Raw genomic sequence first — 27,870 nt, 5'->3', positions numbered from 1 at the left:
GCCCCACTCAAGATGGCGCCCATTGGTCTGCAATCGTATGCTGCCCTTCTCAATATGGCGCCAACACCAGCTGTTACCTTCCGCCCTCTTCAGGATGGCCTTAGCAGCTTCGGTCCTGGGAGCAAACCGACCTTCTCAAAATGGTGAAGAATGCAAGGCGCACGGCATCCTGACCTCAAGATGGCGCCAGTGTCGTAAACAGCGTCGCAAACCTGAAGACACTTCCGGTTGCGCCGGAAGTAGGTATATGAGGCCTGCCGGGGTCCGTGAAGTGCTCGCTCTGGGCCGGGACACTCTGACGCGACCATGGACCGGAGGAAAAAGCCTTTGGACGTCACGGCCTCCTCGGTGAGTACGGGTATAGATGATGCTACGGGCTCCACGTTCTCCCCACCTCCACTGGACAAGAATCTCGACTTAGCTTGTTTCTTCACTCGGGGACCCCGGGCCGGGCGTTTCTCGTCAGACGGGGGCCCGGGGCAGCTTTCTTCCTCACGGAACCCTGAACTTGGCTTCTCCCCTCCGCCTTGCACCCGGACCAGGCTTCCCCCGCCAGACACGGGCCTGAACCTGGTGTCTTTTAGGGTTAGAAATGTCGCAGGGCGGCGGGGGTAGGGGAGTGGAATCCTCGTCAGTGCTCGCTGTGCGGACATACTCCCCTTCCTGTTCTCTGGACCTGTTCTCAGGTCCCCCTGGAAGATTAGAGGGTGTGACTTATTCCCCAGGATCCGAGAGTGCCCAGCGTCCCCGACCGGGAACTAAATAAACAGTTGTTAATACACCCATAACGTGCGCTACCTGGGAGCTGTAAGGGCTAACAGGCTGTAAGCCGTTTTGTTAAGTTAGTTCCAGGAAGAAAACCTGCTCTGAGAGCTTATTTGTGTAGCGGTTTCTATGCGTTATCTTACTGAATCCTCCCAACTGCTTTAGGGGGTGGGTGCTAGTAATACCCTCGTTTTGTAGATGGTGAACCTGAGACTCAGAAAGTGAAGTGGCTTTCCCCAGCTTACATACAGAATTATTCCTGGTAGAACTGGGCTCACTCAGTCTGGCTGACTCAAAAGCTCTTGTCTTTTCCACATATCAGAGCAAAGTGCCTAATCTTTGATTTAATCTTGGATTTACTGCAGAGTGTTAGGCTGTAAGGGATGAGAAGGAAAACATCTCAGTATCCCAACATTTGAACCCCTTTCCTCGTCTAATACTGAAAATTGGTACTACTTATTATGTTGGAGGATTGGGAACCAAAAAGCTGTAAAATTCAAGTTGTCCTTTCCTGACAGGTTAAAATTAACAATAATCATCATATAAATGGCACTTGGAAGTTAATTTTCTGAGTATCTTTTAAAATTCAAAAGTAGTTAAAGAATTGGAAAATGTGTGGCTAGAAAATTGGTGCAGTCCAGAAGGTTTAGAAGAAAAACCTTAAGTTTTAAATTTTGAAAAAGAAATTTGGAGTCATAGGTCATGGGATGAAACTGCTCTTGGCATTGTTAAAATCCGTGCCAAGCTTTTAAACTGATTTCTTGCAAAACAGAAATCGCTGAACTCACTCATTTTGATTTCCCTTAAAAGTTGGTGTGTGATACTGGGTTTTATTAGTATCTGATTTACAAATGCCTGTGTCTGTAAAAGCAGCTGTACTTGAATCCTTAGAAAAGAAACTGTCATTATACCGTTTTTTGCAGAGTACACAGATACAGCTGAGGGCTCAGGGAGTGTTCATCAACTCCCATTTTCTTTGTCCTGGCCTTCCGTGATCTTGAACACTGTTGTTCAGCTAAACTTGCAATTTCCAAAACATGCTGAAACAATATTCACTTAGCCCATATTTATTTCTAATTGTTGAAATCTTGCCTGTCTTTTAAGGCTCATTTCAAAACCATCTGTGATCATGCTGAAAAGATTCCTTTATCTGAACTTTTATGCTGCTTTCTCCCACTTTTAAAGTCCTTTATTACATCTGACCTGTGTTGTAAGTTACCTTTCTCATTAGATTGTAGGCTCTTTGAGGCCAGGAGTACGTCTGATTCATGTTTGTGTGCTGCTCTTCAGTGTTAAGTGTCAGGCACGTAACTGCTGCTTGGATTGTTGCTGAACAAAGATGTTTCCCTGTAGAAATAATAAGTTGTTGTGAGGCTTAAATGAAACTATACATGAAAAAGCCAAGTACACGGCCAGTCAGAGAGGAGGTGCTTAATAATCTTGGCTGAGTCTGAGTCTGAAAGATGCAGACTTCATTTACTTTGCTGTATCACTCTCCCCTTGACAAGAGGAAAGCCTTTGAGTGTTGACACTTAAGGTAGAAATACATTTCCAACAGAGCTGGAATGAGGTATGACTTGGTTTTATTTTGTACTGGATTCTACATTTAAACATTAATTTTATATACATTTTTGTCCATTTATAGGGACTTGAAATCTTGCTTTGAGAATTATAAAAACTTAGAAATCGAGTCACTCAGTAGAGTTAATTTAATGTTTTTGATTGCTTATTGGTTTTATTCTAGTTGGTAGACCTTAAGGCTGAACTCTTCCGAAAACAAGAAGAATTCAAACAAGAAAAACTTCTAAAAGATTCTGGAGTTTTGGGGAAACCAAAAACAACTAATAAGGTAAAAGTAAGATCTAACTATCCATTGATTCTGAAACATTATTATACTGCACTTAGGTTTTATGAAAATATCCATGGTATCTGCAACCTATAAATTCCTGTCTTGTATTTGAAAATCTGCATGAAATGTTTTAAATATTAAAATAGAAATAAGATTTAAATGCTCATTGTAACACTAATTCTTTAGCATTTCTTTTGAAGTAGTACATGCTGTTAACCAGTGGTTGTTTCCGTTGTCGTGGAAGATTATCTAGTTATGCAGGTGGTATAAATCCAAACAGAGATAAACAATTAGATGATGAGAAAATACAGCAGAAAATATCCAGGTCTTTAAGAGTTGTGGAGGTTTCCCCAATTTTACAGGTAACAGTGTCTGTTACTTGTATTAGTAAATCTCTAAAATACATGTATTTTCGTTAGAGTCTTGAGTTAGGTTGTAATCTTTCAAGAGATAAAAGAGAAGTAACTGCAATTATATGAAGAAATTCTTTATGTAGTTTAGGGCATTTTTCCAGCTCCAGCTTTGCCACCTCCCGTCTGTTTGCAGGACACAGGCTGGCTGTCAGAAGTCTACTTACTTCCATTGATTCTTAAGGTCTAATTATCTCTTTTTCTCCCTTCTGATGTACAAGTTGAGATTTGCAGTCATTTGATGATTCTGTTTTGTCTTTCCAAATTATTCTCCAGAAACCAAGTATCTGGAGCAAACGGAATGCAGGAGTCTCTAACCGAGCTGAGAGGGATGCCGAACAGAAGGTTGAGGAGCAGAAGGTGTTAGACAGAGCAAGGTAAAGCCCAGCCCGCCGAGCGCGGTGCCTGTGAGGCTACGCAGGCCGAGTGGGAGGCTCGGCGTTCACTCCTTTTGATTTACAGTTTTGATTTTTATCATCCTTCTAGCCAAATACTCCTTAAATAGAAAATATACTCAGAAAATAATACAATTTGCAGATATGTTTATAGTTTTATAAGAAGATAAGACATAGCCTCAATTTAAAAGATGGAACAGTTCCACTTTGGGCCCCCATGAGGCACTGAGATTATCAGCAAGCGTTTGAGACGTGTCCCCATGGGGGTTGTTCCGGGGCTACTGGTGGTGTGACATCAGCACTTAGGAACTGAATTTTTCCCCTAACGAAAAACTCCACATGGACAGAATACTTGAAAGAAGAGTACAGTGAATATTCTGTTACCTTCGCCTAAGTTCACCCATTAACATCTTTCAAAATTTACTTTCTTCCTCCCCCTCCCCTGTGTGTGGAGAAACGTTGTGAAACCTCATGACGCTTTACCTGTAAATATTTCAGCAAGTCTCTTCTGAGAACAAGGACATGGTCCTGCATGACCACAGTACTGCTGTCACACCCAAGGAAGTTAACACTGGTGAAGCAGTAGTGGTCCGTATGGTGGACCAGGCGTGTGGCCAACATTCAGATTTCACCAGTTACCCTAGTACAGTTGTGTCCTTTACGGTTTTTTAAAACATCAAATCCAAGATTCAAAGATAACACGTCATGTTCAGTTGTCATGTCTCTTTAGTCTTCTTAAATCTGGAACAGTCCCCTTGCCTGTTTGTTGTCTGTCACGCCGGTGGCGGTTTTGAAGAGTCCCCGCCAGTTGTTTCCGCAGTGTCCCAGATCTGATTAGAGTCCCCCCCAAGTGTTTTTGGTAAGAATACTTTGTAGGCGATGACGTGTCCTTCCCACTGAGTCATGTCGGAGGCTCGTAATGTCAGTTTGAGTGACTGGTGGTGATTTAAGTTTGACCCGCCGGGTGAGGTAGGTCTGCTAGGTTTTTGCGGTGAAGCTGCTCTCCCTCGGCTGTGATGAATAGTGTCTGAGGAGGGAAGCCAACTGGGTGAGTGTCACTTTCGCCAGGATACTTTCGTGCGACGGTTTTGTCACCACTGACAAGTCTTGCTGCTTGTCAGTTATCACCTTGATGGTTTCGCGGCTGTGAGCTTCCCGTCCTTCTGTCTTTACTGGTTTCCACTCCGTTTACCAGCTGTCACTCTTGTGTAAGGAAGAGCTCCTCCTCCTTTGCAGCGTCGCCCTGACTCAGAACCCCAAGTTTTGCTGTCTGTGTGACTGCCGCATGGGCTTTTGGAGCCGTTGCGTAACAGCAGCTTGGCAGCTGAAAACAGTGGTGCGCAGGCTTCTCAGCTCTTTTGGGTCTGAAAATAAAGGGCAGGATTTGGCTCATTTGGGGGATTTGGTGTTTGACCTCTGACAAGAGACTTTACTTAAAAGCATGTTCATTTTTGAGGTATCTTTCTCACCATTGGATATTAATCTCAGAATTACAGTTTTGTGGAAAGATGCCATAACTTTAACATTTCATATATATGTATTTTATTGAGCTATAATTGAAATGCTGTATTCTTTCCAGGTGCGTGACATCACGACTCGGTGGTTGTACATGTTGTGAAACGATCGCAGTAAATCTACTTAACACGCATCACCGCACAGTTACAAATTATGTTCTCGTGACAAGAATTTTAGAGATCTACTCTCTGAACAAATTTCAGATGTGCGGTACAGTGTTGTTAACTATAGTCCCATGCTGTACGTTACACCCTCAAGGCTTATTTATTTTAGAACTGGAAGTTTGTACCTTTTTACCCCCTTCACCCGTGTCACCCACCCCCACACTCCCCGCCTCTGGCAACCACCATTCTGTTCTCTGGAGCTGTGAACTTGTCTTTAGATTCCACATATAACTGTGATCATACGGTGTTTGTCTTTCTCTGTCTGGCTTATTTCACTTAGCATTAAGATCCATCCACGTTGTTGCAAATGGCAAGATTTCCTTCTTTTTTATGGCTGAGTAGAATTCCGTTGTGTATATATATTCACTTTTTTTAATTCATTCATCCGTCAGTGGACACGGAGATTGTGTCCATATCTTGGCTGTTGTAAATAATGCTGCAGTTAACATGGCGGTGCGTGTTTCTTTTTGAATTAGTGTTTTCATTTTCTTCGAATAAATACCCAGAAGTAGAATTGCTGGATCATATGGCAGTTCCATTTTTAAAAAATTTTTTTTAAGGATTCTGCATTCTCTTTTTCCATAGTGGCTGCTCCAGTTTACATTCCTACCAGCAGTGCACGGGGCTTCCCTTTTCTCCACATCCTCACCGGCCAACACCCGTTATTTCTTCTCTTTTTGATAGTAGCCATTCTAACAGATGTGAGGTGATATCATTGTGGTTTTGATTTGCATTTCCTTTGCGATTAGTAATGTTGAACACCTTTCCGTATGCCAGTTGGCCATCTGTATGTCTTTGAAAAATGTCTCTTCAGGTCCATTTTTTAAATTGAATTGTTTGGGGTTTTTGCTGTTGAGTTGAAAGTTCTTTATTGATTTTGGATATTAAGCCCTTGTCAGATAATTTACAAATGTTTTCTTCCATCCAGTGGTTGCCTTTTTATTTTGTTGATGATTTCCTTTGCTCTGCAGAAGCTTTTTAGTTTGATTGGTCCCTCTTGTTTATTTTGACTTTTGTTGCCTTTGCTTTTGGTGTCAAATCCAAACAAAACAAAACGTTGCCACAACCAACGTCAGGGAGCTCGTTGTCTGTTTTCTTCTAGGAGTTTTATGGTTTTGGATCTTATGTTCAAGTTATTAATCCATTTTGAGTTAGTTTCTGTGTCAGATAGTGGTCCAGTTTCATTCTTTTGCATGTGGCCCTCCAGTTTATTTTCCCAACACTCCTGAAGGGACTGTCTTTGCACAAGACCATATGTGTGTGTTTGTTTCCAGGCTCTCTATTCTGTAATGCTGCAGTGAACCTGAGGGTGCATATTTTCTTTTGCATTAGTGTTGATTCTGTTGATCTTTTTGTCTGTTTTCATGGCAGTACCATACTGCTTCGATTACTGTGACGTTGTAATACAGTCTGGAATGAGAGCGTGTGATGCCCTCAGCTTTGTTCTTTCCCAAGATTGCTTTGGCTCTCTGGGGATCATTTGTGGTTCCACACAGATTTTAGGATCGTTCGTTCTGTTTCTGTGAAGAATGGCCATTGGAATTTTAACAGGGATTGCCTTGAATCTGTAGGTTGCTTTGGGTGGTGTGGACGTTTTAAGAGTATTGATCCTTCTAATCCAGGAGCAGAAAGTAAATACGTCCCCACTTACTTGTGTTGCCTTCAGTTTCTTTCTTCGGTGCCTTTCAGTTTTCAGTGTACAGCTCTTGCACCTTCTTTGTTACTTTTATTCCTGAGTGTTTGTAATTCATCTTGATGCAACTGTAAATTGGGATTGTTTTCTTATTTTTCCTTTCTGAAAGTTCATTATTAGTGTATAGAAACACAACAGGTCCTTGTATATTGGTTTTTGTATCCTGCAGCTTTACTGAGTTCATTTATTAGTTCCAACAGTTTTTTTTGTGGAGTCTGGGAGTTTCTGTATGTAGTATTATGTCATCTGCAAACAGTGACAGTTTTGCTTCTTCCTTTTGGATTCGGATGCCTTTTCTTTCTTTTTCTTGCCTAACTGCTCTGACTGAGACTTCCAGCTTCCAGCACTGCGTTGGATAAGAGTGGCAAGAGTGAGGCGCCCTTGCCTTGCTCCTGGTCTTAGAGGGAAAGCGGTCAGCTTGTTACCGTTGATTGTGCCATTAGCCTTGGGCGTAAGCTCTTTTTATTTCCTCTGTGTGACAGACTTTTCCTTGGCACTCGCTGGGATTTTTCCATTCGGTATCTTTCTACGTCATCCTTTCACTGTTCCTGTGGGGAGTCAAGTCTGTCCGTGATGTGCAGGACTTCTGCTTCTGGCCCGAGCGAAGAACAGGCAGAGGCAACTCTGTGAGGAGGTGAGGCCTTAGGCAAGTTACTTATCCATGGAGACTCTTTCCTTCTCTGTGAAGTGAGGTGGTTAGTGATTAAAGGAGATACTTAGTGTCTGGCACATGTTTGATGCCATATAAGTGCCCCACAGTCTCGCCCTCTGAGTTCCACCTTCAGTTCTAACAGAAGAAATTGTGCTCCACTGTCACCCGTGACTTCCTCGTCTATTAAATCCGGTGGCCGTTTCTCTGACATCTTCCTTGATCTCCATTGCTCATCTGAAGCCTCTTCCTGCCAGGTGCTCGTGTTCTGCTGCACCCGGGCTTCTCCCCCTCTCTCTTGCACCCTCGTCGCTGCCTGTGTCTGTTTTGTACGGTGCTCTCCTTTGCTCACAGCCCCCCGTGCTGGTCCCTCCTTGGACGTGGGGCTCACTCCCGCTTCCCCTTCCCTCCGTCTGGCTGGCTGTCTCCCCCAGGTCCTCCCGCGGTTGACTTTGGCTGTGCAAGCCTCGGCTCAGACGTCCCTTTACAGAGGTTTCCCCTGACTGCCCTGTCTAGTGACCTGCCCACTTACTCTGTCCTGACAGTGTGTTTTGTTTTCCTAACTTTTTGAAGTTTGTTTTTACTAAGACAGTAAGAGTCTATGATGAGACCGCTTGTTACATTTAGCCCCCTCAGGAACAGAGTGACTTGACGTCCTAGAAGTGGATGTGACTGAGCTGGTCCACGGGGCTCTCCGTCTGCTTGACACAGGGCCTCCACCGGGGAAGCTCGCTTTTGTTTCCTTCCGCCACAGCTCTTCTCGCCGTGTGGAGTCTTACTGCTTTACGTGTCATCTTTCTCCCCCTCAAGAACGTCAGCCCCATGAGAGCTGCGACTGTGTCCTGTGCGCCTGGGCCAGCGGAGGCATGCAGCCCGTGCTTGTGAACGAATGTGGGAAGTGAAGGAGAGCCTTTCTGACGAGGCAGAGAGGACGTAACTGATGGCTTGCCCGACGTGTGTCCTCACTGCAGCCCTGAGAGGCAGCGCTGTCTTCCTCCTCCTCTGTGATGTGGGAGTTGAGGTGTAAGAGAGGCTAAGTGACTTGTTCCAGAGTACGCAGCCGGGTGACCGACGGGCTTTATCACCTCAGGACACCGTTAGAAATGAAATTTTCCATTATGATCACTTGTGATCCTTCATAGCAAAGCTCAGATGTCCTCTTTGGGGCTCTTTATTGTCATTCAGTATTTCTGCAATAAAAGGATTGTCAGCTGTCTTACCCACTAAACAATGAATGTCAGCAGAATTAACACGAGCAGGGAGGCTGCTGTGTTGAAATACCAGAGTTGAGGTTTGTTTTATATTAGCTATTTCTCATGAATAAATTATTTATGCTCTGTATAGAACAGACGTCGTATTTTTTACCAGACGTCTCAGAAGCTGGTCTGTAGCTCCTTTAGTGAAGCCTAGTAAGCCATGGGAGACCAGGGGCCCTCGTCTAAGAGCAGCACCATGCAGAGTTTGTGCGGAATTTGGTGATTCGTCTGGAACGTTGCAAATAGAAAATGTTTTTGTTGAGGCATCTGTCTCTTTTTTTTTGGCATTTAATTTCAGGTGTTTGGCACTTGAATTAAGCTGGAATCTTACTTCGTTCATTTATTCATTCATCAGATACTGATGGGGCACCTGGTGCACCAGGTACTGTTTTAGGCCCTGGGTACAGTCAAAGTTAGAGAAATGAGGGCCCCGCTGTGCCGGAGCTTACATGTGGTTGGCCCTCAGGGCGGGGTGGGCCGCTCCAGGGATGCCTCCACGGCTGCCCCTGGCCGGCTGCAGCAGGGAGCAGGCGTGGTGGTGGTAAGATCGCCTCTAATACTTGTGTTTTTTCTCTCCTAGGGAGAAATTGGAAGAAAAAGCCAAATTATACGAAAAAATGACTGAAGGAGACTTTATCGGTAAATACCATTGTTTATTTATATGTCTTTATTTTCTGTTACTTGTACAGCTCTTTGATAGTTTATCACTTGTCAGAATAATTGTAAGAATAGTGAGAAATTAAACAAATAATATCGATTACTTTCCGTGCCCGCACTGAGACAGGAAAGTCAGCAGTAACTTTTCGATTGCCCCGTGGGAGCTGAGCCCTGTGTTAGGTGTGAGAAGGGATGAGCCGGTGCGCTATAGGTGGAATTTCTTGCCTCTACTGTCGGCGGGGCTCCAGGGTGGGCGTCAGCAGTGGAGAAAATGTCACAGAGCAGAACAGGGTTAGGGAACAAGGTCTAAATAGGCCGTGGTTACAAACAGCTGTCCACACCAGCAGGTCTACCTCCTAGCACGTGTGTGTGACCAGCTGCTGGGGCAGATTACGTTCTGGAGCCTCCGTTCCTCTGCACTGGACAGTGGGGTAGCACCCGCCCCCAGTGTCGGGAACCTGGTTCCTGCTCCTTTGAGCTGAACTCCAGTGTAGTGAAACTTGATGTACATCAGCTGTCCTGGGTTAACTTAAAGTCATGGATTGTTACTTAACTTCAACTGTGTATCTTAGTTCAAGCAGATCATGAGCCCCCCCAGGGCAGGCCGCGTTTTACACATCTCTGTGTGCCCTGCAGATGGGGCGCCGTGCCCCGCTTGGAAGTGGTGTCCATGGCTTGAAAAGAACTCAGATACCCGCTTTGCCTCTGTTACGACCCTTAAACACCTGCCGTCCTGCAGCAGTGTTATGGGGGCTCCGGGGCACGGCTCACATGATGAGGGTGGTGGATTGCTCACGCCACAAAGGTTTGTTGCCCGGGTCTGAGGACGTGAGACGCCGGCTCTGTGTCTGTGTTACGTGACTGCCCGAATGGGTCTCTTGAATCAGACGGTCTTGTCATGTCAGAGTCACGACCTGAGACAGTACTGCTCACTCAGATAGCGTGCTGACGAGGCAGCAGAAAACTTGAGGCTTCATGAAGATTTTTATGCGGCACATGTGGCCAGCGGCCTTTCTGCAGCCCCCCTGCCGTCCCGAGGTGGCTTTTGCTCTGTGCAAGCCGACAGGCAGGTGGGTGCACCCGCTGCTGAGCTGTCCCGGGTGCCGGAGCCGCCCGGTGATGGATGTGGCGTCGTATCACTTCCATGTGTAGCTGCTTCTTTGATGTCAAGAGTCTGAAAATTGATTTTTCTGTCCTAGATGAAGAAGTGGAGGATATGTACCTTGTGGATTTCACACAGAAGATCATAGACAAACACAAAGAAATGGAAGCGATTGGTGCCAGTAGAGATTCTAGAAAGACAGGAGAAAGAGACGATGATGAAGAAATCCTTTCTGAAAAGGATATCCCTCCTCCCCAGGACTCCAGTGAGGAATGGTTGGTGATCTTCTGCCATTTGGTCATGTTAACATCATCAGACTTGGGTTTACTTCTTGGAGTGATGTTGTTCCGTTGTTATCAAGCCATGTCTCTTTATTCCTTCTCAGTTTTCTATCCTTTGACACACCACTTTAAGTCGGATTGATAGAAGTAGAAGCAGTAGCTCCAATGAAAAAGTAATTACAGATTAAGACCCGCCTCCTCCTGCCGTGTCCCAGGCACTGTGCCAGGCACGGAGGCGCCGACACTCCTGTTTCACTGATGTGCGGGAGCTGTTCAGGCGGAAGACTGCTCCTCTGTTCCCCGAGCTGCTGCCTTCCCCAGGCCCTTACTCTAACCTCGTGGAGAGTCATCAAGCAGGAGCATGAGCTCTGTTTCCAGCGAGAAGAGGCTGGCGGAGCCGGCCCACTGAGCCCTGCTCTGGCTGTGATGTGCTCTGGCAGTGCGGGCTGGGCACCCCAGCCCCCGACTGCACAGCGCTGGCTCCGCCTCTCACTGGTGGTGGAGTCGCCTTCGAGCTCCTAGCGTCTCTAAGGCTCAGTTTCCTCACCTGTGAAACAGGGCTGGCAAGGCCTGCTTCCCAGTATGTTTGTCTGAAACGCCCTTCAGGAAGTAAGAGTGTCCTGGGCTCCCCAGGAAATTGCTGTCTGTGGCATATAAGCAGACACTTTGTAAATTTTTATTATTGAATTTATCCTGAATTTTGCCCACATGTAGGTGAACCACAGGAAAACTAAACTAATCTTTTCCGTACGCAGAGACCAGAATGAAAATTCTATTATGACTTTCTCCACCTAAGACGTTGTTTAGAAACTTGTTCAGAAGGGCTTGAAATTACCTGGAGCCGCTCAGCTGGTGTCCTGGGCATCCCTGCCTTCCCCCTCCTGCCAGTGCCTAGCCACCACCTCCCTCAGGGCTGAGGTGCGCCTGTGGTGGGGGGTGTGTCAGGGATGCTCAGGACTCAGGCTGAGGTGTGCCCGTGGCGGGGAGTGTGTCAGGGATGCTCAGGACTCGGGCTGAGGTGTGCCCGTGGCGGGGAGTGTGTCAGGGATGCTCAGGACTCGGGCTGAGGTGTGCCCGTGGCGGGGAGTGTGTCAGGGATGCTCAGGACTCGGGCTGAGGTGTGCCCGTGGCGGGGAGTGTGTCAGGGATGCTCAGGACTCGGGCTCAGGTGTGACCGTGGTGGGAGGTGTGTCAGGGATGCTCAGGACTCAGGCTGAGGTGTGCCCGTGGTGGAAGGTGTGTCAGGGATGCTCAGGACTCAGGCTGAGGTGTGCCCGTGGCGGGGAGTGTGTCAGGGATGCTCAGAACTCGGGCTGAGGTGTGCCTGTGGCGGGGAGTGTGTCAGGGATGCTCAGGACTCGGGCTGAGGTGTGCCCGTGGCGGGGAGTGTGTCAGGGATGCTCAGGACTCGGGCTGAGGTGTGCCCGTGGCGGGGAGTGTGTCAGGGATGCTCAGGACTCGGGCTGAGGTGTGCCCGTGGCGGGGAGTGTGTCAGGGATGCTCAGGACTCGGGCTCAGGTGTGACCGTGGTGGGAGGTGTGTCAGGGATGCTCAGGACTCAGGCTGAGGTGTGCCCGTGGTGGAAGGTGTGTCAGGGATGCTCAGGACTCAGGCTGAGGTGTGCCCGTGGCGGGGAGTGTGTCAGGGATGCTCAGGACTCAGGCTGAGGTGTGCCCGTGGCGGGGAGTGTGTCAGGGATGCTCAGGACTCGGGCTCAGGTGTGACCGTGGTGGGAGGTGTGTCAGGGATGCTCAGGACTTGGGCTCAGATGTGCCCATGGTGGGGTGTGTCAGGGATGCTCCGGACTTTGTCAGCATTGGCCCTGCGGGCAGGAGTCATTGGTGAGTGAAGAGAGGGGTCCCCTGCTGAGCGTGTTGGCCATCTCATGCTGCCAGGGGCTTCTCACCCCTCCTGAAGCACCTGCCGTTGGGGTGGGCGACGGGCCGGTGCTTGAGCAGCAACCAGCAGGGGACATGTGCGCCCTGGCCCCTTCCATCCGCTTTCTCTTCATCGCTCTGTCTCAGTGGTTTCTCCTCAACTGGACTCTGGTGGCACATAAACGTATGTCCTGCTCCTCTGGGTCTGAACTTTTATCTATTGTTGACACAAAATCGGCCTCATTACCAGAAAAAGATTGAGGCAAATTTTCGGCACGTCATTTCCTGCCTGCTGTTGTTGGGGAGCCTTGACTTGGGAAGAGGGCGTGACTGAGCCCCCGAGTGGGCCGAGCAGTTGTCTCCCAGAGCCTTGCCCGGCGGTTGCTGGGTGCTCGCAGCGGGTGGGGCTCCTGTGCTGCCGTCCTCTTTTGATGGGATCCCTACGTTTTGGGGGCCTTCTCCCGAAACAGAATAGCCTGTGACTGCTTTTCAGAGCAGAAATCTCATCTCCTGTGAAAGGTTTAATGTCTTTTTCCCTCTCTTATTAATGCCTGTATGATTACAACCAATTTGTTAGTGACTGGAAGGGTTTGGAGGGCAGTTGAAGGTGTCACATGCCACCGTAAGGTGAAGGAAGACACACTGCAAGCAGCTCTGGCACTTCTTTGTGTGTGTGTTTAAATTAAGTCCCAGAATTGTAACTGCTTGTAAAATCCTTTTGGTAGTTAAGTTCCAGGTGGTGGAAACGCTTTCCACAAAAAAATACTCACACCATCTGGCTAGTTGGTTTTTGTTCTCCATTCATTGAAGGATTTTTTTAAAAAAGGAAGAGGTAGAAAGAAGTTGCTTTCTACAGTTGGGGCTGTGTTTCTTGTGGTAATCAGCTTTAGGACTGTAGTTACGGATTCCCAAACGTTTAGTTTTTAAATCATGGGCCGACGTGGGAGTCGGTGTGTGTGAGAGGAGGGGACAGACTAACGAAAGCAAAGCCACGTGCCTGGGACTCCGGCCTCGAGCTGGTGCAGCAGCAGTGCTGGCCCTTCTGAGCTTTCAGCCCCCCGCTAAAGGCTACGGGAGAGTCCCTGCCTGTAATTAAAAACCGTAAAACTCTGCTGTATCATAATGCACGTGAAATGCTTTCCATGAAGACCTGCCCTTACTTCCTGTTGTGGGAGTCAGAGTATTTCATCGGCCTTCCTGGCTGCCTGGCCTCCCTGTCTGCTGCCTCCTTTGGGCAAAGATGAGGGGAAGAGCTAAGGGTGGCAGGTAGCAGCCCGGCCCGCTGGTGAGCTGCCCTTGTGGCACAGAACATGGGTTGCTTGGCTTCCTCCTATAAAGAGTCCCCCAAGTGCTTACGTTAAGAAATGTTTAATGCATTGGGAAGAATTGTACCAATTTGAGGAAATAAAGGAAAGAATAAAAAGTCATTTAGGAAGACTGAGGAAATGAGCAACCTGAGAATCTGTTACAAACTTACTGTGATGCTGATGGAATGTGTGGAATTGTTTAAACCAGGCTAGAGTAAGCCCTGAGGTGCCGCAGTGAGGGTCTGTGGTCTGGGTGGGGCATTTATCTCTGAAATCAGAGGTGCATGTGATCGATCACGTCCCACAGTTCCTAAAGCTAAGGTTTAATAAAGGGCACGCGGAGCTTGTTGTGTGTCAGCCTTTCTCGGTGGTGGTCTCTCAGGTTGAGGGTTTTCTTGGTAGTGAGACCTAACGTTGATTTCTTCACTGAGCACCAGCTGCCCCGCTTAGGGAACCGTGTGTCATGTTCAAGGCCTTCTTCACACCTTTCCGCTTTTATTTCAGGGTGGATTATGTGGATTCTTTAGGGCGGTCCCGACGCTGTATGAGAAAGGATTTGCCAGACCTGCTGGAGATGGATAAAAATCTTCAGGGGAGGCTGTAAGTATGTCATGTGCAAAGCTTTGCCCGGGTTTGATTGCAGACATGGGGATTGTTTTGTGGGCAAGACTGTCTTTATTATCTTTGGTAAGGAGATCTTTGTATAAGAACACTTTTGGGGGCACTTTTTCGTGGTTAGCATACAAGACACATGTAGTCCGCACTCAGGCAGCAACCCAAACGCTCGACCGTGCAGACTTGTGCAGCTCCTAGGAGGGATGAGCGAGAGCCGTGTCTGCTTACTTGGAGGGGTGTCTGCCTGCAGAGTAGCAGAGAGCCCAGACCAAACCAGCAGCCAGACCACTGGGAGGACAGTGTTTAAGGACTTGCCCTGGGTTAGCCCACAGTGAGTTGGGGCGGGGAGTGGCTAGCTTATTAACTTCTCTTTATACAGCTTTGCATTTTGAAGTAAGGGCTTGCAAGCTGAAGTTTTCTCTGTGGGATCCAAGTCACACCTAAGAGGTAACTTGCTAAAACATCCCAGGGAATAAAGTTCTCACCAAGGGCAGCTCTTGTGTGGAGAGTGTCGGGGGAAGGTCCACCTTGTCTGGGCCCAGGGACGGTCGTGCAGAAGCCCTGAGCCATCCAGCAGGACACGAGGCACTGCCCAGGCCACAGCGTCACGCAGCTTCCTCCGCACTGCACGGGGGGCCATCCAGAGGGGGCCCGGAGTTCCTCCTCCCTGCCTGGGCTGCCTCCCTCCATCAGCCCAGGAGTGGGATGGAAAGGAGAGTGATTCGTCTGAGGGCTGAGGTGAGGTTCCATTGTGCTAATGCAGCAAGTCAGCTGCCTGATAAAGAAGGTGGGTGCAGTGTTGCCATGTCCCTGCAGCATCGTGGGCAGAAACTTGCCTGAGGAACTGTTGTCTTCATCACTGGAGTCACTCACTCATCCACGATCCCACTGCCTGAACTGAAGCGTTGCTTGTCCCAGCTCTTACCTAAGATGTTTTTTGCTCTGTTTTCCTAGTTTTGTTAGTCCTGCCAATGAAAAAACCTTACTGTCTGAAGATATGAGAAAAGAACTGCAGCGCCAGCAATGGGAGGAAGAAGAGAGGGAGGCCCTGAGGAGGCCTGTGGGGCCCGTACACTACGAAGACGTTCGCGAAAATGGTAGAGTCTTCCAGCAGCTTTTTAAATCATTTTAAAAATCTTGAACGAATGGTGAGCATTAAGGGAAGTATTCATAAAGCAGCAGCTCTTAGGGAGAAGAAAAAGATTCTACTTTTAGGATTGAAAATATCCCCTTTGTTCACTCTGTAGCCTGAAAAATACTCATACTGGGAGTAGCTTCCTAACAGAGGGTCTGTTTACTCAAATGTTTGCTCCCTAAGAGAAGTGGGGACAGCCCATGACCGAAAAGTTGATGAATATTTACATTTATCCCTTGGCAAACAGGATGAAAATATGTCTAACTTCTTTTTTAAGCTACATTAAAAAAAAAAAAATTGTGCCAGATGCCAGATATCATTGTGTTCATTTTTGCTTTGGTGGGATTTGGCCCAGGTCTAATTCACTAATCAGGAAAATCTAATCTTCTGGATAATTTTGACTTGTTTCAGAGGCCCGGCAACTCGGTGTTGGATATTTTGCCTTCGCCCAAGATAAAGAGTTGAGAAACAAGCAAATGAAAACTTTAGAAATGCTGCGTGAACAGGTACAAATGAAACTCGGAGTTGACGTTAAGGTTTGAGCAGTTGGGCTCTTGTTGGACCATACTGCAGGAAAGTCTGGTCAGAAAGTTAGATATTTGCATTGCTATTCAGAATGTGATTACAGGTTCCTTAAAGGTAACTGCTGTATTATTTTGGTGTTTTGGACTTTATAGTTGTTTAGAAGTAACCTGTGTAACTTTGATGTTTTAAATTTGGCTTAAGATACCTCACTTTTGGAGTGGCCTGAGTAACAAAATAGAAAATGATGAAATGGATTGAGGTGTTGGTTGGTTTCCTTGAATGTTAAGCCTTCCAGGACACTCTGTGAGCTCCTACTGCACTTCACAAATCATCATGGGGCTCGTGTGTGTGGGCTTCATGCGTCTCAGAGATGGCTTCTTAGAAGTGGCTTGAAAATCCATTAGTCTATTTTTAGAATAAAATTATTTCATCCTGTTAAACAGAAATATTGTGAATAGGACTTCGAGCAAATAGTTTGCTAATTTTTTGTTCTGTTCAGACAACAGATCAGAGAACAAAACGAGAAAACATAAAGGAAAAGAGAAAGGCCATGTTAGAAGCAAGACTTGCCAAACTCCGACAAAAAAAGATGAAAAAATCAAAAGAAGACGGAGCAGAGGAAGAAAACAGAGGTATATCGTGGCTCATGTTTCAGAACCTCAAAGGGAAACATTTTCGTTGCGCTGGTGTCCCGGTAATAGGACGGGCTATGGAAGTCAGCCGTCCCGTCCTCTTAGCAAACAGTGCGTCTTGGAGATACTGCCGGGAGCAGTTTCTTTAACCAAAGTGGTGTGGAAACACTCCAGAGACTGTTTCAGGCTGCAGACGAGGGTGTTAACAGTACAGCGTGTCCCTCCGTGAGCAGCACGGCGTAGTAACTGAGGCCTGCTTGGGGGTGGAGTACTTAAAATACTAAAAGGTATGGTGAGGTGAAGTTTCATAGTGCATATACATGTCCTAGGCCTGTCTTCTTTTGCTATGGCTGTAGTTTTTTGTTGGCTATTATAAATTATTTTAAAGAAGAAATGCATCACAAAGTCAGACAATAAAATAAAGAATTTACAAAGCTGGATGCAGACAGCTTACCAGAGGACTGTTAAAACACTTGGGAACACTGTTAAGTGCTGTGCTCGGACTCGCTCACTGTGTGAATGATGCTAGTCTGGGCTAAGTGGCCTGAACAGAGAGAATGCATAGACTGGCTCAAACAAGATGGGCGTCTGCTTCCCTAGCTTAACACTTGAGAGGAGGTGGGTTTCCAGGGCATGTAGCAGCTCTGCTGCGGACGGCCACCTGCTTCCCGGCTCCCTCCTGTCTTACTGCTGCTGCCGGTCCCTGGAGGGCTGCTCTCACGTGCAGTCACTTGCTCCCCAGCACGTGTTCATGATCCAGCCCCGGGGAAGAGAGGGCGTTGGGGGAGCCAACTTCCTTTATAGGAGTGTGAGTTGGAAGTCACACTCAACCTACGTGTTTACATCCCAATGGCCAGAAAGCAGTCCACGGGCCACCCCCAGCCGCAGGGCAGGCTGGGAAGTGGCCTCTCAAGCAAGGTGCCACATATCCAGCTGAAATGGGGGGGCATTCTAGTCCGGGAGGAAGCAGGGAGTGTGGGTGACAGGGGCGTAGGGGGCCCCGCCAGCTCTCACGGAAGCCTGTGCTAAGCCGTGCGCCACTTTCCAATTCTGAACACGCTTCAGCTTTGAAAGGAGATCAGAAGCACTTAGGAGTCGGAACATCGTCCATTCAGCTTTGTGCGAATGCTGTGACAGATTAAACTCTGCATGTTGTTCCTCTGTTTTCACTTTATTCCTGAACATCTGTCGTTTCTACAGATGGGAGGTGCCACCACAGCGTTTTTTAAAAATCCCTTTTCTTTTAAAACATGGCCAAAGTTGAGTAGCCTGCAGCCGGTCGCCAGGCTCCAGCTCTTCATCACCCTAAGCCCCCTTGCTTTATCCGAGACTCTTAACTTTAGTTGAGTGATTGGGGGATTTCTGGTCCTTCAGGTGTTGCTCAGGGGGAGCAGTGGGGCGTAGTGGGAAACACAGAGACTTTGAAATCCATCCAGCCTGGGTTTAAGTCCTGGCTCTTGTCACCTCCACCTATGTAGCATTTCTGAGATTGATTTTCCTCATCTGTAAAATGGGAATACCAGTCGTGCGTTTATTAGGGTTGTTATAGTTAAATGAGCTATTGTATACAAAGTACTTAGCCCACTGCCTGGGACGTGATCAGTGCTCAGTAAATACGTTAGTACTTTTACTCTCAGGGTTAGCATATTATATTTAATTTTTAAAGTAGTTTAAAGTTTTATTACAATAAAGTCTTATTCCCTTACCAAAAATAGATGGAGATGTTATTGGGCCTTTGCCACCAGTACCAGAGGTCCTGCCAGCTCCTCGTCCAGCTGCCTCGAGTAGCAAAGTGGAAGTCATCGTTCAGGAGAGGAGGGACACCAGGCCTGGGGTGCCACACGTCCGGGAGTGGGACAGAGGGAAAGGTAAGGGCAACGGTTCTCCTGATGAGAGTGTGATTCTGGTGAGTCTTACTGGTCCTTTGAAGCGTAAGGAATTCTCCAGATCCTTGAACTTGTTTCTTCTCGATACCCAGGCACTGGCTGTTTGTAAACAGGGGCACTAGAAAGGTGATTAAAAACGACCAGATCACCTCTGAAGGATGTCTTTTTAAGAGGCACCTGGGGGAAGGTTTCTGAAGTTCATGCTGCCCCCATGTGGTTTTACAGCTTTAGGGTGCTGTTTCTCAGGGACCGCTTTTTAAAATCTTTGAAGGCTTGGTATTTTAACGTGTTCTGTGTTTTCAACAGTCTCTTTTACGTTCAGTTGAAAACAGTCTGCGTTCCAGTGTATTAACCTGCATTCACGTGTGGTCCCATTTGGTTATGCAGTTTCCTATAAATTTTTTCTGTAAATACACCGTGGTGCCTCGAGCAGCCTGTCTTTGGGAGAAGAGTGTGGTTTGTGCCTCTCTGAAAAAGATGATTTCAGTGGTGCGTAGCTCGTATCCTTGGGCCTGGTGAGACCCACGACTGAGATAGAGGATGTGCAGGTGGGTGGGTGCCTGTGGTTAGGGCCACTGTAGGGGATAGAGGGAAGCCCCAAAACACATTTGGACAGGTGCCTTTTGTGGCTTCTAAAACTCCGTCAAAGATAAAACATGTGTTTTGCTGTGAAGGACTTACAGCATCACGTCAGGCAAGTGATTAGAGTGCTTGACTTTTTAGTATTTCTGTCTCAGATGTGATGTTAGTGCTTTCTTGGCAGTGTCTCCAGGGCGCGCCAGCCCTCTTTCTCCATGGAGCCTTCCTCGGACCGGTCCTCTTCTGGAAGCACTCACTCCTTTTCCTTAGCCTGGTTCCTTACACTTTTGTAGGCATTGCTTATACCTCGTGTTACAGTTTTGTGATTGCCATCCTTGTTCTCCAGAGAATTGAAGGTGGCTTTTAAGAAATATATACAGTAATTGAGAAGTCATGACAGTAAACATTCACGTGATTCAATAATCAGTTCTAATAATACTCTCTCATTTTTACTAGAATTTTCCTTTGGGTACTGGTCGAAGAGACAGTCAGATCTCCGGGCTGAGAGAGACCCTGAGTTTGCCCCGCCATCGGATTACTTTGTGGGTCAAAAGAGAACTGGTTCTTTGAGTAGCCAGACGTGGAGCAGACCCGCATCTGCACAGAGTGGCCCCGGACAGCCCTCCAGCCAGAGCCATGACCCTGGCTCTTCCCATCCACCGTCGGCTCCTGCCCCCGGCGGCCCACCGCCAGCCTCGACTGTCACTTTTGAAACTCTGGATGATATGATATCATATTATAAACAAGTGACATGAACTGAAGAACATTGTGTCTTGGGTTTGTACTGTTGATGGTGACTCCTCCTCCCACAGCTCAGAGAATAACTTTAGGACCTGAATTGTAATTTCCTTTCTTGTCCTTTCCCTGAAGACCCAGACTTTTGCTTGGATTTGTCAGCAAGGAGGAAAGTGAATAGTGCTATGAGAACTCTGTGGCCGCCTGGCTGTTGATTTCTTTCTAAATGGCGTGGAGCCCTGATCATCTGGAGTTGCCATTTGCACTGGGATGGAGTAGAGGCACTCTGCTTCATCCCCCTCCCACAACTTACCCAGAGTTAAGGGCCCCCCTCCTTCCCTCTTGCCACTGCCAGCTTGCAGCTCACTTGATGGAACGTCTGCAGGAGGAATTTTGCCTGGCACGTTGGGGGACACTTGTGTGGGAGGCAGAGTGATCCGGTCTCCGGGAGCTCCCTGAGCTGTGGAGTATGAAGCAGTGACATTTGAAATGATGAGGACGACCAGGGAGGAGAACTTCATAATCCAGAAGGAAGACACCGAAGCCATTGCTTTTATTGCCACCCCTTCCTGAGTGGTGATTGTCACACCGCGCACAGCAAGTGCTCCGTCAGTGCAGACTGAGTGACCGGGGCACACGTGGAGGCTCCCGGGCCTGGGCAGGGAGCCAGGTGCTCCTTAGCTGTCGGGGCTGGTTTCTCAGCTCCGCTCCCAGTCTGGGCTGTCGTCTCTCCTGGGAGCTGAGTCACCTCACAAGCCTGGTTGGGGTGGACTTGGGCTGGAGTGAGGGGCAGCTGGGCCCCTTTGTCTTTACTAGCAACAAGTAGGTGAGCAGGGCTCCAGAAGGACTTCCTGTGCCTGGATCCCATGCCCGTCCTCGACCCGTCGCACCTCCGAGTCCTCTTCACAGCGGCAGACAAGCAGTAGGAGTTGGCGGCCAGGCCCGCGGGGCTCCTGCAGCCACCTCCCTGGGCAGTGAGCCCTCCCTGTGCCAGCAGGAGCCCGTGGCACGCAAGGTTGACGGGAGCCCCGTTCTCATTATGGACTACAAGCTGGAGTGCAGGGAGGCTCGGTGGCTGGCCTCGCGGGGTCTCAGTGGCGCGTCAGGCCCCACACGCAGCCTCTGAGGTGCTTGTTTGCTGCGGGCTTGTGCTTTCTCCAGCGCCCTCCGCTCTGCCTTTTATTCTAGTGTCAAGCAGTCTTAGATGAGACAAAAATCCCAAATTTTTGCAAACTTAACCTCTAAAATCCAGATCATGGGCAAAGTTGCCAGACTTACTAACGTTCATTCTGTCAGCCTCGTGAGGCACATACCTCCTCTAACAAAGATACGTGAAAACGCAACTGACCCACCTGCCCTTTTTGCAGAAATTGACAGGATGGCCCTAAAGCACATACAGAACTGCAGGGGACTCAGAGTATCCAAAACAAAGTTAAAAAAACAACAGTTGGAGAACTCGCACTTCCTGATTTCAAGACTTAATGCAAAGCGACAGGAATCAAAACTGTGGTATGAGGGAAAACAAATCAGTGAAACAGTTGAGGGTCCAGAGAGAAACCCTTGTATCTGTGGTCAGTTCGCTTCTGACAGTGAGGCCGGGAGCACCCAGTGGGGAAACAGCAGTCTTCAGCAGGTGGTTCTGGGACAGCTGACTGCACACGGAAGAGTGGACCTGAATGCGTACCTAACACCACATGCAGGACCACCTCAGAATGGAGCACAGACCTAAACGTAGAACTAAAACCAGTTGAAACAGCTTGTGGGACAAAAGGGGAAGAGACAAAAAGAAAACTTGCACTAAAAGGAAAACGTAGAATTACTAGATATCCTAGAATCACAAGGAAAAATAGAAAAAAAGGAAAACAGTAGACAAATATGGGAAAAATGGGAAAGGGTGTATTTATAAGGTAGAGCAGGACATGAGAGGCGGATTGTGGAGAAGGGACAGGAAGACTGCAGGCAGCGTTAAGCCCTTGAGTACGGGAGCCAGCAGCCACAGAAGGGCCACCCGGTAGCCTTTGTCCTTGCCCAGGGCACCCACGGTGGGCAGTAGAGCAGTCAGTGCGTGTGGGCTCGTGGTCACTGTTGACTGATAGAACTACGTCAGATTCTCTGGGATTTCAAAGACCATATCAGTGTACGTCTAATCCCCCTTTAACAGCTTGCGTTTAGTTGAGTGTTTTGCTGGCCGGTTGTTGCCTCTTCCGTTTCTGACCCAGAGTTAAGGTGTTAAGTGTGGTTCATTTCTCACGGGGCCGTTTTGTACGAGTGTGTCCAGCAGAGGGCGCTGGAGTCCTTAGACTGCAGACCAGCGCTGTAGAACAGCCCTGCCTGGTAGAGATGGGGTATAAGCTTTGTGTGTCGTTTTCAGTGTCTGGGATCCACACTTAAAGAATGAAGTGAATTTTGTGCTGTGCGGGCACCCCTTGGTGTCTGTGGGGGTTGGTTCCACGACCTGCTGTGGGCACCGGAATCGGTGGACGTTCCCATCCCACACTCAGCCACTGTGTCTGCAGGTCCACAGCCACCGCTCGGCCCGCCGTGGCTGCTGTGGCCCTGTTGAAGAAGTCCGCCTGCAGGTGGACCCATGCGGTTTAGACCCCGTTCGAGGGTCGGCTGTACGTCAGTCCAGTGCATCTGAAGTATTTCAACACTTAATCCGTGAACGGAAGGTGCTGATGGGGTGTTTTACATTTCTGTTCACATCAAGTCTTCAAAATCCACCGTGAGCCCGCTTATGATGCGTCTTAATTCAGATGCCAGATTTTCACGAGGAATGCATGATCTGTGTTTAGAGTTCATGAAATAATACATTTGAAAAAGTAGATTCACATACCTACGTTGTTCCAGACATACTTAAAACATGTTGAAAAGTTTACTGGATTGATTATCAAGTTTTAAATGTAGTCAAATTAAAGTCAAATTAAATTATATTAACTGTGTTTCAGATGCTCAAAAGACACACATCTAGTGGTACTGAGTGCACAGCACAATTGCAAATGACCTGTTTTTACATGCTTTGTGGTCTGTACACAACTCTCCCGTTAGTAACTGAAGGATTGGCAAACAGACCTCTTCCAGGCTGCATGAAGCAGTCACAATACTCCTGTGGCTGTGTTGAACTTGGGAGCCGGCAGTGCTGAAATCTCCTGTCAGAAAGCATGACCACACCTCATTCAGGCCGTGTGGAGCTAAGCGAAGTGTTTTGGATCAGAAATTGCTTTGAATTACTTGTTTTCATTGTAATCTTTTCTCGCGGCCTGTGTGTGTTTTGATACAGTTTGCTTGAATTGGCTAAATAAATCATTCTGTTTGCTTGCAGAATTCCCAAAGAAGAAACTTTAAATCCATATACATGAGATTCCTGCTATGTTTAGCTGTGCATTTGCCAAAGACTTGAGGGATAATTTATTTCCTCTTAAAGCCGTAGTGCAGCCTGCAGGATGGCTCTCAGCTAAGCTTGTTGTGACACACAGGTGAGGCAGTAGAATTTAGAACTTGGAATGGAGGTGGGTACTGGTCTTTACAGTTAGTACAGCGCAGAGAAGCCACGCCATATGTGCTTCATTTCTTTTCAGCCAGTGAATTGAACTAAGTCAGTTGTATGTCAAGCAGTTCCTGCAGGAAACTACATGGCTAAGGTAGGATGGTGATGATTGAGAAGAGTGTGTTGGCCTGCGGAAAACTGAGAGAAAGTGAAACTCCCCTGGTCCTCGCACCTGCGCGTGCGGCATATTGGTGGTGAGGCCTCTGCTGGTGTGGGCCGTGGGCGTCCGCTTAACATTCGAAGTCCTCGTGGGGGCAGAGTTGGGAGAATGGTGGGATGGTGTAGACGATTGGGAGAACGGGGAAATCAGGACAGGCAGATGAAGCAGGGTGTTTCAGTGAAGACCTGCCGCCCAGGCTTCGTGTGATCTTCTGCTACCGGGTTTCTCAGTAAATCCTCGGCCGTTTGTATACCCAGACCTGGTAGACGTCCGTCTGTCCAGCATAAAGTACTCCTACTTTTCCACCCTCCATTTGTACAGCGTCTTTCCCCACTGGCCTGCTGACTGCCAGGTTCTCACCAACTGTAAGCTCGCCTGCTCGCTGGCAGTTTCGCCTGGTTGCAAGCCCTTTCTCGGGGGTACACTGTGTCCTGTTTCTGCTTGGCCGTTAACAGCAAGTAAGTGCCCCCGCTCTTAACAGGGGGTGGAGCTCTGGACCCCTCACTCCCACCCCATTCCTCTCTGCGTGGACAGTCCCGGTGCTTCAGGAAGTTCATGAAAACCAGGAAACAAGAAGGGACCCTGCTTGCAGCCTAGGCCCCCTGGTCACAAGCCTGTCTGAGGACATGCTGCTGTCTTTGCAGGGGGCCCATGTTTATTGTCTTCTTTCTGGAAATATTATCTTTACCTTAAAAAGGAAAGGCTTTGTATCTCTGCTTCCAGTTATGATCTGCATCGGTGTTTATGGGACCTGTAATCAGTGTAGATCTACCCACTGGTGGTTTCCTTTCTCAGTTTAACATCTTTTCTAAGACTGAGCTCAGTTTATTTTTTGCTGCCTAATAGTTCATCAAGTTAATCTACATCGTTGTTAAACACCCTCAGTTGGTGGCTGGCTGTGTTATTTCACTAGTAGGAGTGAAGTGGCTATAAGCATCGTTCTGTTGGGTTTAACTGTCTTTATCCAAGTACCTTCCCTCCCCCTTTGTAAACCGTTCCCTTGGGCGTTACTGTCAGAACTGAAATCACTGGGTTGAAGGGTTGATCTTTTTTTGCCTCTCGACGGGTCTTACCAGGAGACTCATCTTAAGGACCCTTGGCACCACAGTGAATCCCCCTGGTGGAGGATGCAGGTGGTTGAGTGAATCCCCCCTGAGGACGAGCGGCGGCCGTGGGTGCAGCTTCCCGGGCAGCAGGCGGTTAAGCGTGGTCCCGCGCACACGCCCCGCTCTGCCTGCGTCAGTCCTCCTCTTTCTGTAGCTCAGCCCTTCCTTCTGCTGTCTGCTCAGAGCATTCACGCGTGTCCAGAACATTCCTTACGCAGTGATGGAGAGGACGGCATCTGTTAATCTTCCCAATCCTGTCTCCACCTCTTTCACACGTCGGGTGCAGCGCATTCTCCGGCCCGTCCTCGCCGGCAGCTGCACTTGCTCCCAGGGTAGCAGTCGCACGGGTTCCTCTGGATGCTCACTGTCCTCATCAGAAGCATTCTGCTTAAAACCAGAGAGAGACAGAAGCAAGAGAAAACAGCAAAGAAAATCGGGACCAGATAACCTGAGAGAACTAAGTTTACTTTTGTTTTCAAGTAAATGGATGGATACAACTTCTACCCCAAAATGTATTCTTGGATCAGTGCCGGTGTGAGACGGAAGTATGCCCTTTTTTAAAATCTGTGCCTGAATTTCCCCCTCAGCTTCCTTGGTTTTTCCAAAGCCCGTTCAGAGCTTTCCCGTTTTTCACCGCTGCTCTCCTTGCACCCCGCTGGGCACCCCTGCGGCTTGGCTGGTTCTGGGCCTTCTGAAGTGCTCTTCCAAGTGCACCAAGGGCTGGAAATGTTTCTTTCACTGTAGGCAGAAATCAGAGAGCTGTGGGTGCAGTTCCCACCTTGGTCAGCCCCCACCACAGCCACACACCCCAGGCTCTTCCCAGCACACTGCCGGCCCCTGAAATACAGGTGCCGCCTTCGCTGGCCGTCCTTCTGTGGTTTCCCGTCACGGGTAAGATGAAGTCCAGGTTCAGCCTTTTACACCAGCTCCTCTCTGCAGACCGCTGCCGCCCCTTCCACACAACCCCTCTCCCCGTAACCTGGAGCGTCCCCTAGTTACTCGCAGTTCCCTAAACGTGCCAGGCTGTTGAGAGCCTCCAGGCTGAACGAGTGCCGCTCCCGTCAACTGGAACGCTCTTCCTGCCCCTCCTCGTTCACTAGTCAGCTTCTGCTTCCGCACCAGTTTCTGTCCTTGCCATTGTGCAGCCTCCTTCAACCACTTCAAATAGTTATCTTTCTCTACTTCACATTCATTGAACACTTAACTCTGTGCTAGGCATTGTGCCAGCCCTGAACGCCCATGACCTCACTTAGTCCTCACGGTCCTGGGAGGCAGGGCTTAGTCTCCACAGTGCTGGGCTCAAGGTGGTGCGGCCTGGGCTCTTAGCCGCCAGTGACCTGCCTCTTCTGGGCTCCCCTTCTGCCCCTTCCTGACTTGTCACTGTGGCCTGTGCGTGCGCGCCCCTCCCTCATCTCTGTCCTGCCCCGAGCCCGCTTGGAGGGGACAGGCAGCAAGTCGCTGAATGACGACGCTGGGCCCATGGGCCTCTTCCATAGCCTTTGTAAGCGTCTCCCACCATCTTCTCACTTCTCTGTGGGAACTGTTAATTGAAGCTTTGTCTGCAGCCGTCTGCGGGGGTCTCTTAGCTGTCTGCTGGACTCTGATGCCACAAATATTTTTATTTCCTGGCACATGGCGGCTCACTTAGCGTCATACTTCGCATCGTGGAGACTGTAAGAGCAGAAGACGACGTGGTGCCTGCCCTCCACTTGCAGAGATGAGACCACATGGCACGCAACCGGCACTTAAAGACAGTACATTTGGGCGCCCGTGTTGAGTGTATCGTTACAGGACAAACGCGGATTCTTCAGCACAGCATACAGGCCCTTCGCGATCTGGCTCTGGACCCCTTTTCTGTCTTTGTCTGCTCCCTCTCCCACAGACCCCCCAAACTCCAGCCTTACTGATGGGTTTCATGGCTCTCTGAACCCGCCATGCTTTAAATGTCTCCATTCCTCTGCACATACTGTTCTTTTTGCCAAGAATGCCTTCTCCTCCTTACCTGCCTGGCAAATTCATACTCATCTTTTCTGACAGACTTCAGTGCGGCTTCCTTTAGACTTCTGTCTTCAGTTTTCATGGGCTTTGTACATTTTTCTGTAGTGTGACCCTGGTAATTTCATAAATCAGTTTTATAAGTCTCTTCTGCCTGTTAAATATTGGACTACTTGAGGGCAAGGCCCGTGTCTCAGTGATGGAAGAATGCATGGCCGTCAGAATGAAAGCTGGACGTGTGGGAAGGAGGGAGAGGCGTTGTCCCAGCACAGCTGGCTGTCAGGAGTCACATTTGACTGCAGGGAAAGAGGCCTGAATGAAATGGCCTAGAAGGACTAGGGGCTCATCCCAAGTTTGGAGGCAGGTGTTGAAGTGCTGGTGTGGGGGCGTCACGATGGGAGCAGGAGGCCGGGCTCTCTTGCTCTCCTCTGATGCATGGCTTCCGTCCTCACTGTACCCTCATGGCTCCAGATGGCTGCCGAGCTACAGCTATCTCATCCATTCTAGACATGAAGAAAGAAAAGGGCAGTGAGTAAGGAAAAAAAGTTCTCTCTGTGAAGACAGACACCTCTGAAAACATTTCCAGGGCCCTACCCAACAGCTCCACCTTCATCTCGCAGGATAGAATGTAGTCACGCGGTCAACTGTAGCTGAATTTCGAAGAGATGAATATATGATAATAAATAAAGGTTATTTTTGTATTTAATTTAAAATGACATTTCTTTAAAAAACAAACAGCTTTTAGATCTGAACAGACTTTTCTCCAAGGAAGGTATAAATTGGCCAGTAAACATGAGAAGATGCCCAGCATCACTGGTCACTGGGGAAATGCAGAGCAAACCCACAGCGAGACACCGCGCCACACCCTCTGGGATGGCCCTGGGAAACAAAGAGACAGGAACAAGTGAGGAGGTGGGGAGACTTATACCTCATCCGTGGTTTGTAAAAAGAACTATAAAGTGGTGCAGCCACTTTGGAAACCAGCCTGGCAGTTCCTGAAAATGTTAAACGTTCAGGTACCACATGACCCAGCGA

The 27,870-nt window shown here is 48.4% G+C and overlaps 2 protein-coding genes across 2 annotated transcripts in view; both read left to right on the top strand.

Annotated features, from left to right (window-relative positions):
* Positions 1–221: 221 nt before the first annotated feature.
* CCDC174 (coiled-coil domain containing 174) lies at positions 222–27,541 on the top strand. Its single transcript, XM_006180078.2, has 11 exons — positions 222–348; positions 2,510–2,614; positions 3,301–3,401; positions 9,277–9,335; positions 10,553–10,730; positions 14,425–14,520; positions 15,490–15,632; positions 16,082–16,176; positions 16,695–16,827; positions 18,543–18,695; positions 19,749–27,541. Exons 1-11 carry the CDS (start codon positions 307–309, stop codon positions 20,045–20,047), a joined length of 1,404 nt encoding a protein of 467 aa, XP_006180140.1. The 5' UTR covers positions 222–306; the 3' UTR covers positions 20,048–27,541.
* Positions 25,538–27,870, top strand: part of C17H3orf20 (chromosome 17 C3orf20 homolog) — a 62,988-nt gene continuing 60,655 nt past the window's right edge. The window contains exon 1 of the mRNA XM_032458718.1: positions 25,538–25,548. The gene's annotated coding sequence lies outside the window, so the exon portion shown is untranslated. The remainder of the gene's footprint in view (positions 25,549–27,870) is intronic.

This window comes from Camelus ferus, chromosome 17, assembly GCF_009834535.1.
Source record: "Camelus ferus isolate YT-003-E chromosome 17, BCGSAC_Cfer_1.0, whole genome shotgun sequence".
NCBI lineage: Eukaryota > Metazoa > Chordata > Mammalia > Artiodactyla > Camelidae > Camelus > Camelus ferus.
This window is presented reverse-complemented; position numbering and strand designations above follow the sequence as displayed.